At 37.7% G+C, this 12669-nt stretch overlaps 4 protein-coding genes across 5 annotated transcripts; 3 read left to right on the plus strand and 1 right to left on the minus strand.

Moving 5' to 3' along the window:
* Positions 1 to 257: 257 nt before the first annotated feature.
* Positions 258 to 2343, plus strand: LOC133742221 (bZIP transcription factor 60). Its single transcript, XM_062169900.1, has 2 exons — positions 258 to 779; positions 1582 to 2343. Exons 1-2 carry the CDS (start codon positions 295 to 297, stop codon positions 2057 to 2059), a joined length of 963 nt encoding a protein of 320 aa, XP_062025884.1. The 5' UTR covers positions 258 to 294; the 3' UTR covers positions 2060 to 2343.
* Positions 2344 to 2493: 150 nt separating this feature from the next.
* LOC133742220 (tRNA nucleotidyltransferase cca2-like) lies at positions 2494 to 5103 on the plus strand. The gene has a single exon (XM_062169899.1). It carries the CDS (start codon positions 3239 to 3241, stop codon positions 4358 to 4360), a length of 1122 nt encoding a protein of 373 aa, XP_062025883.1. The 5' UTR covers positions 2494 to 3238; the 3' UTR covers positions 4361 to 5103.
* On the minus strand, positions 4674 to 5078 carry LOC133744614 (uncharacterized). Its single transcript, XM_062172693.1, has one exon. The coding sequence runs from the start codon at positions 5076 to 5078 to the stop codon at positions 4674 to 4676; it is 405 nt and encodes a 134-aa protein (XP_062028677.1).
* Positions 5104 to 7159: 2056 nt separating the features above from the next.
* LOC133742083 (F-box/LRR-repeat protein At3g59190-like) lies at positions 7160 to 9922 on the plus strand. Of its 2 annotated transcripts, XM_062169775.1 has the most exons (4): positions 7160 to 7296; positions 7640 to 8676; positions 9042 to 9221; positions 9511 to 9922. In XM_062169775.1, exons 2-4 carry the CDS (start codon positions 7681 to 7683, stop codon positions 9763 to 9765), a joined length of 1431 nt encoding a protein of 476 aa, XP_062025759.1. In that variant the 5' UTR covers positions 7160 to 7296; positions 7640 to 7680; the 3' UTR covers positions 9766 to 9922. The 2 variants fall into 2 exon arrangements, with proteins under 2 accessions (XP_062025759.1, XP_062025758.1); XM_062169774.1 differs by lacking the exon at positions 7160 to 7296 and having other exon boundaries at positions 7587 to 8676.
* The last annotated feature ends 2747 nt before the right edge of the window (positions 9923 to 12669 follow it).

Raw genomic sequence — 12669 nt, forward strand, 5'->3', positions numbered from 1 at the left:
GTCAGGCAAAGAGAGTTTGTTACTACCTTGCTGGCACAATCCCATTGGTTCAATGACAACATCGCCTCAAATCCAATCTGGCAGAGAATATATAACAGTAAATAATAAAAAGTCATCACACGTGACCACCCAGCGTTTGTTTTCTTACCGAGGAAGGAGCACAGAAAGAGTCGGAGTATGACACAGACACCACGCGTTTCCAAAACAAGACTATTCTGGCCTCTCTGCTATATATATATATATTCTCGCCCAAAATGTCACCACCGGTTAGAATTAGGGTTTTGTAAATAGCTTATGGAATTCGACGGAGGCCTTGAATTTTTGGACAGCGGCGTTGACGTGATCGGAGAGATTGATTGGGATTTCGTATTCGACGATGCGAAGGGGTTAGATTTGTTGCAGGAGTTGGAGAACCCGGCCGTCACGGCGGCGACTGGGGCTTCGCCTTCTTCGTCGTCGTCATCGACGGTGGAGGATGCTCCGGACAACCCGGAGACGGGATCGATTGACACGTGGATCGGCGAGGTTGAGGACATGCTGATGAAAGACGACGACGTCAGCAAGGTGGAGGCTTCGGAGGAGCCGCCTAAGGAGTACTATGAGAATTTTTTGGCGGATGTACTCGTGGACTCGCCGTCGACGGAATCTCCGGCCGACGTGGATTCGAATTCAAACGGCTGCGCTGAGTCGGAGAAGGAGAAAACCGATGGATCGCCGCTCAACAATGATACGGATGCTGACGCAGACGCTGACGATCCTGTCTCCAAGAAAAGGAGAAGGTACTGTTAACTTGTTCATATTAATCCTTAATCCTAAATCGATTATTGAAATCGAGGAGAATGCTTGAATATAATACGATTATTTGTTAAATATGCCAGAATTTGATATTTTTAATTAATTTATTAGTGTGGCTATATATTCAAAATGGTTAAAGTGGGGATTTGCCTTGGTGATTCACGGAGGAATTGACTTTTTTATTTTTATTTTTGGTTCTAAATGTATGATTATATGTCCTCAAATAGGAGTAATCAGATTCAGAGATTATAATCTCAGTTATCTCTGTAATGATATGATATTGATTCGATTAGAATACTCGATTTGATGGTTTCTTTTGAAGTTTGGTGTGTTCTGTGAATATTGTGATGATAGTTTTTCATTTTTATTGCTGTAGTATTGGTTTACAAGTTTAGTTTATCTGGAAACTGAACTTATTTCCTGATTTTTATGCTTTGGAACTTGGAGAAATCAAAGGAGAATGAAACATAAAAAGAAGGGGATTATTGTGATGATTATGCTTTTCAAGTTCTTCCTTTTCAGTGGTGAAGTATTGGATTACAATCTTAACTTATGTGTCAAAAATAAAATTGGGCCTTGCACTCATCCTTGTTGTCATATTTTGGTAATTGAGCAAGTAAAAGGATGATGAAACATAAAACTAAGCGGGATGAGTTTTGAGAGTAAACAGGCTCTCCGAATGATCTAAATGCAAAAGAATTTGAATTTAGTTGGAATGTATTAGATAATTTAGTTATATTTACGATATGATCTGATATCAGTGGATGTGGTTTGCCATCATTCCAGGCAGTTGAGAAATAAGGATGCAGCGATGAAATCAAGGGAGAGGAGAAAAATGTATGTCACAGATCTGGAGATGAAGAGCAAGTATTTGGAAGGCGAATGCAGGAGGCTGGGGCGTTTGCTTCAGTGCTGCTATGCCGAGAACCATGCTTTGCGACTTAGTCTACAGATGGGCAATGCATATGGCCGTGGTGTTTCTGGTACCAAGCAGGAGTCTGCTGTGCTCTTGGAACTCCTGCTGTTGGGTTCCCTGCTTTGGTTCCTGGACCTCACGTGCCTATTCACCCTGCCTCTAATGCCCCACCTACTACTACTAACTCTAAATCAAGAGCAGGCAAACAAAGCTCTAGAAAGTGTGGGTCCAAGAGCAAGAGGGGAAGTAAGTAAGGTGGTTTTGGCGCTTCAGTCTCAATCTTTTGTAAAGACTAGGAGGTGCAAGGCGTCCAGGACGAAGATGAAATATGCTTTCCTTGTCTCTTGAGTTTTTGAGTGAGCTTTGCTCTTCTCTCTCTCAAATATGAAGAACTACTGTGAACAACTCTCAGCTGGTTGGCTGGTTTTATGTTCTTTTATTTTTGTATTTTTCCTTTAATGCTGGTTCCTTAGGCATTAGGTGTATTAGGTTTAAGTGCTGGCAGATGGCCTTATCGAGTAAACTATTTGAACCATCATCTACATATGCTATGTTGTTTAGTATGATGTGGAATCTTTCAACTCCTGCCCGTAATAACTTTGGATATGTCAAATATATCTCGATTCTCTATATATTCATGATGTTGCTACTCTGAAAAGTCTTAACAGTTGCAAACATTGTCTGTTGCTCATGTAAGAATTTTCAGCGTCAGAATGATCCAACTGACCACTTAAAAGAATGTCTTTTCCTTACTGTGGAAGATAATTATATGGGGATGAGGATAATTAGGAAAGTATTTAATTTTGCTAAGATATTTATTGTTTTCTGTACTGTCCTTTTCTAATTTACTTGCTTATCTTTGGTGTGCTGTTAATCTAGATTCTCGAGTTCCTTCACATTCTTGATTCTACCTCTTAGTTTTCTCACCCTTTACTCTATTATTATACATTTATACTCCCCAGCAAGAGTCTGCATCTTGTTCAAGAATTTACTGTATAATCTAAAACCCTCATTGTCGTAAATGCATTTATTTTCAATATCCAAAATTTGAGTCTAATTTTACGGTGACCTTACGAAGGAAAAAAAAGAAGAAAAGAATTGTTTACATGTGGCTAAAATTATGTTCCAGCTCGCTTATGGTAACAGTAACCTATCGTGATTAGGAATCCTAGGCCTGTAAGGATTGTAATTGCCGAATCCTAAGCCTGTAAGATGGCGGGCTCTGTAGCATAGTCACTTAGTGGCTCGAACTAAAATTATAGCATAGGGTGCTGTTCGGTTCTTCCCACACAAATATTTTTCTTTTCTTTTACATTGAGTTTGGAACCTCAAATTCCTGGATCTGCCATCCGTGATGTCTACGCCGACCCTACAAGTGAGGGACATGGTTGAACTCGATGAAACTGAACGAAAGATCTTCAAAATGTTGCCGGGAACGCTTGACCATTATAAACTGAAGACAGAGCTTCGTGTCGCAGGTGGATGGGTCCGTGATAAGCTTCTGGGAGCAGTTGCCGATTTCCTACCATGCAAAAATATGGCACACCGGAACAGGATGCAATGAGAAGGGATCTAACGATCAATAGTTTGTTCTACAATATCAATACCAAATCAGTTGAAGATTGGACCAACAGAGGCATCAAAGATCTAAAATTCGGGAATATTGCGACTCCTTTGTCACCAAGGGAAACTATTATGGAAGATCCAGTGCATGGTCTGCGAGCTATTCGTATTGGCACAAGGTATAGATTCACACTAGTTGAACAGCTAAAGGAAGCTGCTGCCAGTGATGAAGTGAAGGCAGCTCCTTCAGCTAAAGTTAGCAGAGAGCGAATTGGAGCTGAAATTGATCTCATGATATCTGGAGACCAACCTGTCCAAGCTATGACTTTACTGTGCGACTTCAATTGGTTTTGGTATGTGTTCCGTCTTCATCCTCAGTGTGAGCCGCCATCAGACAGGGCTTGTGTCACCTACTTGGAGTCTATATGTAACCTTATTGGGGTAATTGGGCCGTCTACATTTACTGATGAACAGAGAAGGATCTCCTTTTATGCTGCTATGTTCCTCCCACTTAGGACGACCACGTACAAAGATGAGAGAGTAGAAGAGATTCCTGTAGTGAATTTCATTTTCAGATACTCACTTAAGAGTAAAGTCAGCGATGCAGAAACTGTTATAAAGATACACAATGCAGTGGAAAAGTTCTTGCCTTTGCTTCCGCACTTTGGATCCAGTGGATGTGGCGTGCAACTCCTCGCTGAAGATGATTTGGGAACCAGAGAGTATGTTGATGATCTTTCTGCTACTTCAAAAAAATCACAACTCAGAGTACTGATGGGATTTCTTCTACGAGAAATTAAAGATGTTTGGACAGTTGCATTGCTGCTGTGTTGTTCAGAAGATCCTTTGAACAAGAACCTCACATTAGAGGATCGAACAGCTTTGTTTAGAAAAGTCCAAAGCGCCATAATTGATGATCTATGTCTTGACAAAGTCTGGGATGTAAAGCCATTACTCAGGGGAACGGATATTATTAAACATCTGGGCCTTAAATCTGGAGGACCAGTTGTCAGTGAAAGGAAATGGAAAGTATTTGCATGGGTGCTCATCCTTCAGGGACTAAAGAGGAATGCAGAGATTGGATGAAGAAAACATTCTTCAAGTACTAGCTAGAATGACTTCACATGGAGCACTATATTCATATATCTTACTTTTCAATGGTGAACTGACATATCAGACTTATTGGCGCCTTAAACAAGTATTTCTGCCTTTGTTAGCATTTGATAACTTTGTATACTGATCCCTAGGGGAAATTCTTTAAGAAAAACCAATAGTGGTCACTAATAACAGTTCATCTCAGCAAGAACAGCAACTAAAAATGAATGAGAATCTAAATACCGCCCCATCCCAGCAATACCCTTTCCTATTGTTGATGCAAAATCAAGAAGCACCGGACTGGCTAACCTTCTTGCTTGTCAGTATAATCCCCAATTGAACTGGCTTTGTGCTCTGAGCTCTGACTCATCAAATCCTCTTCCTTCTCCAATTCTGCTTTCTCGGCCTTCAAGAAAAAATCATAGTAATCTTGATTCTCCTTCATACACTCATCCAAAGTTTTGAAGACCTCAACACACTTTGCAGCAGCATAATCCTTGTTCTTCTCAGACTCTTTAACGCACTGTTCCCAAGCTGTGAATCTCTCTCCACATGGACCTGCTTTCATGAATAAGCAAAACCCACACTCACCTTTCTCTTCTTCTTCTTCTTCTTTGACATTCTCTGATTGGCCGTCATTTTTCTGAGAAGGCAGCGGAAGCGTGGAGTTGGAAGAGTCAGGTTCGGTAGTGATGGCAGCGCCTCCCATCCCTCTTAAACATAAAGAAAGTGTGACTGCAAGATATACATTTTTGTGTCAATAATAGTCAGAAAAATATAAAGAAAGTAACTGCAAGATATACATTTTCCAAGGTTGATGACAATCACAAGACTTTAGTCCAATGGTTAGTTATATGGTTATTGATGACCAAAACAATAGAACTATCTAGACTCTCTAGAGCTTTACTACAACACATTTAAGCTACTAAACATTTAACTCGAGTGCGTTGAAGAAGGTTTATTATTCCAGGACCTCTGTCCAGCCAAAAATAATATGTCCCCAGTCACCAAGAGCAAAACAGGATAGGAATATGAGAAACCATATATATCCACATTGTACTCTCGAGTAGTAAACCTCAACCTATCAACATGGAAAGACAAAAAGGGTTTTCATACCCAACACAATATTCCGTATTACTAAAACTAGAAGTTATCCTTCATTCTGCCTATATTATTATAAGAAAAGACCAAACAAATTATTCATATTCTCAGTTCCATTATTGAAACAAAACTGTCCAGATCAATATATTTCATCATGCAAGGTGACAGTAGGTTTGCAGGCAGATTCTCTGCACAAACAAAACTAAAAATGATTCAATATTAGTACCCACTTCCTATTACTATATAACTTTGCAAACTTAATGGACCCCTGAGGAATGTATTTCTGCTCAATACTCTTGGCTAAACTTTAGTAAACAGCAAAGACAAGCCCACATATACTATATGCACAAAACAATATTTTATTAATTGAAAAAGGAAAAGAAAAAAAAAACGATGACACTGAGCTTAGTGCACAAATATCCATCTCTTTTGAGGATTGACATAGGTCAGAGTGACAAAGGATCTCATAAATTGTTTAAGTTCAGAACAACTGTTGAGTTGCTTTGTTATGCAAAAGTTTGAGGGGAAAATGGATTTGACTATTGATAGTAACATCACTTCACATGAGGCTGATAAGTAAAAAGAAACATAAGTTGATAAACCACAACAGGGAAGTATAGACCTTGGACAAAAACTCACAGGACTTCTCAAAGAACAAGTTTGATTAGAATCCTTATCCGCGTTGAGTTCGAGTTCAGGTGCTATTCTTCTTCTTTTCTCCTCTTACGCATTAGCTACAAACTTCACTAGACACTGATGGGATGAGATTTATAAACTCCTCACATAAAACCATGCAGTCACAAAGCCAACTCCTAGACAGAAGCATACTCGGAGGGTGGGTGCAAGGCGGATGATTTCAAAGCAGACTCCGCATTCATTAGATAAAAGCCTTTCCAAGCACACGCACGTACATAAACACAACACTTCCATCTTAACTGTTAGGTTCCATCTCACATTCTCAACTACCATGTATCCAACCTTGCGACGATTACGCAAGTCCTCAACTTAGCTTCTAATGGCTAATGAGCAGCATTGAATCCGTCCATGGCATACAATTTAAGGTATCATCGATCACATTGACCATACCCGCAACAGTAGTGTATAGTAACATAAAGGACACCTAATACATTTCAAGTTTCAACACAATTAAACCACAGCTGCACAACAAGCTTAAACTATCCATGATCCATCCACAAGCGATAGAAGGCGATTTAATGAACATATAAGTTCATGGCTTGCATATCTTCCATCGAGGTGATTAAGATACAATCATACGTATAGGATTGAACAACTAGTATATGCAAATCCTCAACTTAAGCACACCAAAATAAGAACCATTTTGATCCTGAGCTAGATTATATATATATAGTGGTTTGTAATCAGAACAATGCAGCCATGTATAACCCATAAACAGTAAATTGAACTAACCGCGCTGAGCTTTCCTGCAGCGGAAGTTCCTTGAACGGCGGCGGAGGCCAAGCCGGTGAAGCGAAGCGAGGGCTAATCGAAGTCGCTCGAAACAGCTCCAACTCTCTCTCAGACTATTTGAGCTTTCAATTAAAAAATAATAATAAATAAAATAAAAAATAAAAAACCAAAACGACGTCGTTGCGGGTTTTTTTTTTTTTTTGGGGGAGAATAAAAATTAAAAAGCAACTGCTTGTTTTCATTTTAGCGGGATTGAGGCCCAAATGAAAGATGAAGTGGCGCTCTTTTTCCTTTTGGCTCAGTGTTTGATTCTGAATCCGACTAGGGTTTCCCAGAAATATAAGCAAACCTTCTTTTCTGTGCTGCAGGCTTCAAATTCCCAGTTGCATAGACTTTGGGTAAGTTCCTCTCCTACTTCTAGCGTCGGTTATTTGGTTTGATTTTCTGGAATTTGGTTTTACAATTATTTATTTGTTGGTAAATCGGTAAGATTTTGAATTGTATTGAGAGAAAAGCCTTAACCTTTGTATTTTCTGGTTTGATTAGCCAACAGAAAATGCGCTTTTTTGGAGTCTTTAATATTGAATTTGATATAAAATAGCTGAAAATCTCTCAAAGAAACCCAATGACCCAGTTCAAAGTTGACGTTTTTATCTAGACAAGAGATAACGTACAATAGTTATATATAGCCTATACAGTTGCATAGTTTTGCTTTTCATGTCCATAATCCAATGCTTGTAGGTGTAAGGTGATCTTAACAATACAAACAGAAACCAAGTAGAATGGAAAACAAGCATAAGTTATTGGCAACTGCAAGTTCTCAAGATCAAGGAGTGTGTCATGATACTATAAGAGATAGATTCAGTACTCTTCCGGATGAAATTGCTCATCATATACTCTCAATGGTGGATTTAAGAGATCTCACTCGTGTAGGTGCCGTGTCAAAGAGATGCTATGAGTTTTATCTCTCAACTCCATCATTCTGCTTTGACGCGCATTTTGGTAACATGCAGCGCAAATCAAACAAGATGAATTGTTTCGATCAGTTCTTGCGTCGTCGTGGGAATAATAAGATACATCATTTTGGTATTGATTTGAGTTTACCGGCAAGCCTCTCCTGCAAGGTATTCCAAGTCATGACGTGGATTGATAATGCAGCAAGGTGCAGTGTTGAAGTGCTTGATCTTCAGTTGACTATGCGATCCAAGGGGAATATGGTAGGATTGCCGTCTTCCATATTTCGTTGTGGATCTTTGAGGTCACTATTGGTGAAAATGGAGGAGATTTTCAAAGTTCCATCCTTTCCTTGTCCCAATAATCTCCAACGCTTGAACTTGAGCTACGTTAGAATAGATGAGGAGTTTTCCAAATGGATCTCAAGTTCCTGCAAATGCATTAAGGAAATAAAGCTCTTAATGGTTAGCACGGATAATTTAACCATTGAGAACTCATCTTTGGAATCATTTACTTTTGTGGCCTGTTCCGACCTCTGCTGTCTTAACATCTCAGGTGAGAAACTTGAAATTATACATATAAAGTGGAAATTCTTTAACCCAGGCAGCAGATCATTACATATTTGTGCTCCAAATCTAAAATATTTGAAGTGGGTTGGGGATTTGGTGAGTCATCCAAAACTGGAGAAATTATTATGTTTAGAAAAGGCTGAGATTTTTCTGGAGGCCAAGTCAATCTGTGTCTGTGACTTTCACAACGCATTCGAGTTCCTTTGCAGTATTTGCAGGGTTAAAGCACTTATTCTAAGTGACAAGACCATTAAGGTATGCAATGTACTCAGCAAACATATATTCTCCTTTAGCAGAAGCAAGATTATTTTGGAATTAGGAATTTTGCTGATTATATTTATAACTGCTGTACAATCCTTTTGAAGCATTTTACAACGTACAAATAAACCTTGTCCATGAGCCTATGGAATGCATAACAGGGTAGCTAATATACGATTTTATACCTTCTATATTCTTTAAAATCTAGTGATGGCATTGATTTTCCTATAATGCTATTGACTGATCAAGGGCTATTTATGGTTTTGGAAATAGGTTAGCTCAATGTAACTGGTTTTTGTTGTAGGGTTTTTTGAGTGCTTGTACTTTTCCCAATATAATAGTTTGCCTTTATAATATTGCAGGCTTTGTTCAGGGAAGGTTCCATGGCTGCACCTATCTTTGATACTTCTTACTTGCGTATAAATATTGCGAACCTGAATAACGCTCTAGTCCCAGCAATGGTCTCTCTTATGAGAGGAATGTCAAATTTGAATACTTTGGACATAAAGTCTGACCCTTCCGTATTCTTCCTCGAACCGAAAGTGAGTTGAATGTATATATTTCCGTTCTCTCATTCACACACCATACACATATGCAAAGAGAGTAGAATGAGGAGCATATTGATTTTGGTCAAAGTTGCCTTGTTAGAATTGAATTTTTTATATCTTACATTGTTGTTTTTATAGTAATGTATGACCCTCTGCAGAATTTATAATTGATTTATCTAGGTTGGTTTTGCAGTTCTGGGAATAACATGTTTCTTGATACTTGGTTGATCATTTTTATCCTTTATAAAATAAGTCTAATTGATTTTGCTTCTTCCCTTTCCAGGCATGCGGATTTAATGGGAAATACTGGAAATCCCAAAACCTGGATTTTGTAAACCAGCTTAAGGAGGTAACAATAGAACTTTCAAATGGTAACAATGCATGGCAATTGGCAAGGTTTATTCTCGAGCATGCTCAGAATTTGAAGAAGATGACCATATTTTATTTACCCAGAAAATTACATGTTATTGATAAGGTAAGTAACAGCAAGAAGGTCTCCTCTGCCACAATTGACTTTCATGAGAAACAATGGAGATAAAGCAAAGAAGGTTTAGTTTCTCAAAGAATCTATCGATGTTTTGAAATTCAGTTGGATGTTGATATAGAGGGCATTTTGTTTGAAAGAATCAAAATCTTGAATGCTTTCTTTCTAATGTTGCTGTAAACGGGGTAAACTGTTTCTAGTTGTTGATATTATATTGTTGGTGCACTTGTTTCTACTGAATCAACATATTGCACATTTTACTAAAACAACTGGGTATCGGCAGTTGGTAATAAGCACAAGTATGTTGCTACTGGAGTGTTTTGGTGTGTGAATAGGGTGCAATACTGTCACGCCCCCAAACCTGTTGTTGGTGATATTACTTATCAAAAGCTGAATCTGAGGTGTGAGCGTAGAAATATAAAATGAAATGAGAACCACACAATACCATTTTAGAAATCGTCGAAAATAAAACATTTGAAATAACAAAAACCAATTACAAAGAGAAATAACGTCGTGATCTATCTGCTCTTAATCTTTTGCAATCCTTTTTCGAGTCTTGTAAATATAAGCAATGTCTCTCTTAGTTCTCTCAATAAATGTGTCGTATCTCGTAAGGCACCTGATGAGCTTTCACTCAGTAGGGTTAAACCTCTTTATGTCCTTCTTAACTATGTAAAACAATCAAGTTATCAACCAATACTTTATCAATTATAACAATTTGATGCATGTATGCCAAATGAACTTCACTTAATTACTTGTTAGTCCATAAGGGCTACATGCAGAAATGCTCTTTTTTGAATTTATATTTTGTTTAACTAAATTTTGTAGTCTTTAATATAAATAGCTGAAAATCTCTCAAATAAACCCAATGACCCAGTTAAAAGACAATGTCTTTATCCAGAGAAGAGATGAAGAGAGATAACAATAGTTATAGGGTTAGTGCTTTTGATATCAGATGTCATATACAGTTGCATAGTTTTGATAGAACTATACGTTAAATAAACACAAATCTACATTCATAATGAATACATGTAATTAGACATTTCTGTGCAAATAGAGCAAGGATACATACAGTATCATTAATCCCAGAATTTCCATTAAGTGTTAAAACTAGAAGAACTGCATACTTACTTGAAGAACTTGATTCATTCATTTTGATCTTCTCCTGATTACACCTTTATGATTCTCTACAAGTAGATGGGACTATTTTATGAATGAGAAAAGGGACGTGTATCAGCAGGGACCAAAACCTGATTATATAGAGTTTAACCATGCATGGCAGTTTCTTCCATCAAGAAACTGTCATGCCATTTCAACTGCAATTTCAAACTTGTCCTAATCAGATTTATCCTAATAACTGTACTCATTTGAATTTGAAATCAAAACAGATTAATGAGGTGGACCAATATGATTTAATTAAGTCTGCAACCTCGATCAATTATTGACAATCGAATCCAATACCAGTTACATATATGCATCTATGTCCAGCTTAATACAATGTCTTGTTCTTAAGACATCTAACAATCTCCCACTGAACTAGACATTGTTAGGACTTAGACATACACATATAACATAGCATACTAGAGTGTGCACTTGAATCCAATTCACATCACAAATCTGTTCTCAAAATTCTGTCAGTTATACTTAAACTGTAATGAACCAAAGAATGTCTTGGTGAGTTAGTAAATCACCAGCTTTCCAAAGCCACACTACAGCAAGTAAAAACCACATGAATTACCTCAAAGTACAATAGTGAATATATGCTTAAACTTGAGCAATCATCTGCAGTTAAGCATATATATATATAGTCCTACCAAAATTTCAACATACATTGAAGACTGAATTTATTTCATACTAAAATCATTTGTCTGCAAATATACTGTTACATTAACAGCATCCATAGTTGTACAACTTTATTTTGCAGCAAACAACACATTAAATACATTAATGTAAATGAACTACAATATTTTACTCGCTCTTAATGAATAAAACCAGAACACATAGTATTAGATACAATGTGATTAGTTCATATCAGCATCCAAGCTTCCCAAAACTCCCATAGTTTTGATGTGCTCAATGAAAATAGACACAGGTAATGCCTTTGTCAAAGGATCTGCTAGTTGATCCTTTGTTCCAATTTTGACCACTTCTATTTCACCATCTCTCACACTTTCTCTAACAGCAAAATACTTCACATCTATGTTCTTAGATCCAGATGATCTTTTATTGTTCTTTGAGAAGAACACTGCAGATGCATTGTCACAGTTGATGATTATAGGTCTCTCAATAGACTCCACTAGTTTCAATTGAGATACAAAATTCCTTAACCACAGTGCATGACCAGTTGCTTCAAAAATAGCTATATATTCTGCTTGGAATGTTGAAGTTACTGTCAAACTTTGCTTGGCAGTTTTCCATGAAATTGCACCTCCAGCCAAAACAAAAACATAGCCTGAAGTGGATTTTAGATCATCCATATCAGACTTGTATGAAGCATCTGCATATGCTTTTATCTCAAAATCTTCATCTTCAATTTTCTTGTAAACCAGCATATGATCTCTGGTTTTCTTCAAATACCTTAAAACCTTCTTACCTGCAACCCAATGCTCATATCCTGGATTTGCTTGGTACCTTGACAACATGTTTATGGCAAAGGATATGTCAGGTCTTGTACATACCTGAGCATACATTAAACTTCCAACCAGGCTTGCATATGGTACATTTTCCATACTCCTCTTCTGCAGAATGTTACTTGGACATTGCCCTTTGTGCAATCTGTCTCCTTTAGATATAGGTGCTTCTCCTTGCCTGCAATCTTGCATCCCAAATCTTTGGAGCACTTTATCTATGTAGTTCTTTTGGGACAGTCCCAATACACCTTGCTTTCTGTCCCTTGTAATTTCAATTCCAAGTACATAATGTGCCTCCCCCATGTCTTTCATATCAAATTGCTTTGAA

The sequence above is a fragment of the Rosa rugosa genome, chromosome 4 (genome assembly GCF_958449725.1).
Source record: "Rosa rugosa chromosome 4, drRosRugo1.1, whole genome shotgun sequence".
NCBI classification, from domain to species: Eukaryota; Viridiplantae; Streptophyta; class Magnoliopsida; order Rosales; family Rosaceae; genus Rosa; species Rosa rugosa.

Coding starts and splice junctions, on each gene's coding strand:
- LOC133742221 (XM_062169900.1), top strand. CDS start 295: ATGGAATTCGACGGAGGCCTTGAATTTTTGGACAGCGGCGTTGACGTG. Junction 780..1,581: donor GTCTCCAAGAAAAGGAGAAG/GTACTGTTAACT, acceptor CCATCATTCCAG/GCAGTTGAGAAATAAGGATG.
- LOC133742220 (XM_062169899.1), top strand. CDS start 3,239: ATGCAAAAATATGGCACACCGGAACAGGATGCAATGAGAAGGGATCTA.
- LOC133744614 (XM_062172693.1), bottom strand. CDS start 5,078: ATGGGAGGCGCTGCCATCACTACCGAACCTGACTCTTCCAACTCCACG.
- LOC133742083 (XM_062169775.1), top strand. CDS start 7,681: ATGGAAAACAAGCATAAGTTATTGGCAACTGCAAGTTCTCAAGATCAA. Junction 8,677..9,041: donor TAAGTGACAAGACCATTAAG/GTATGCAATGTA, acceptor ATAATATTGCAG/GCTTTGTTCAGGGAAGGTTC. Junction 9,222..9,510: donor TATTCTTCCTCGAACCGAAA/GTGAGTTGAATG, acceptor TTCCCTTTCCAG/GCATGCGGATTTAATGGGAA.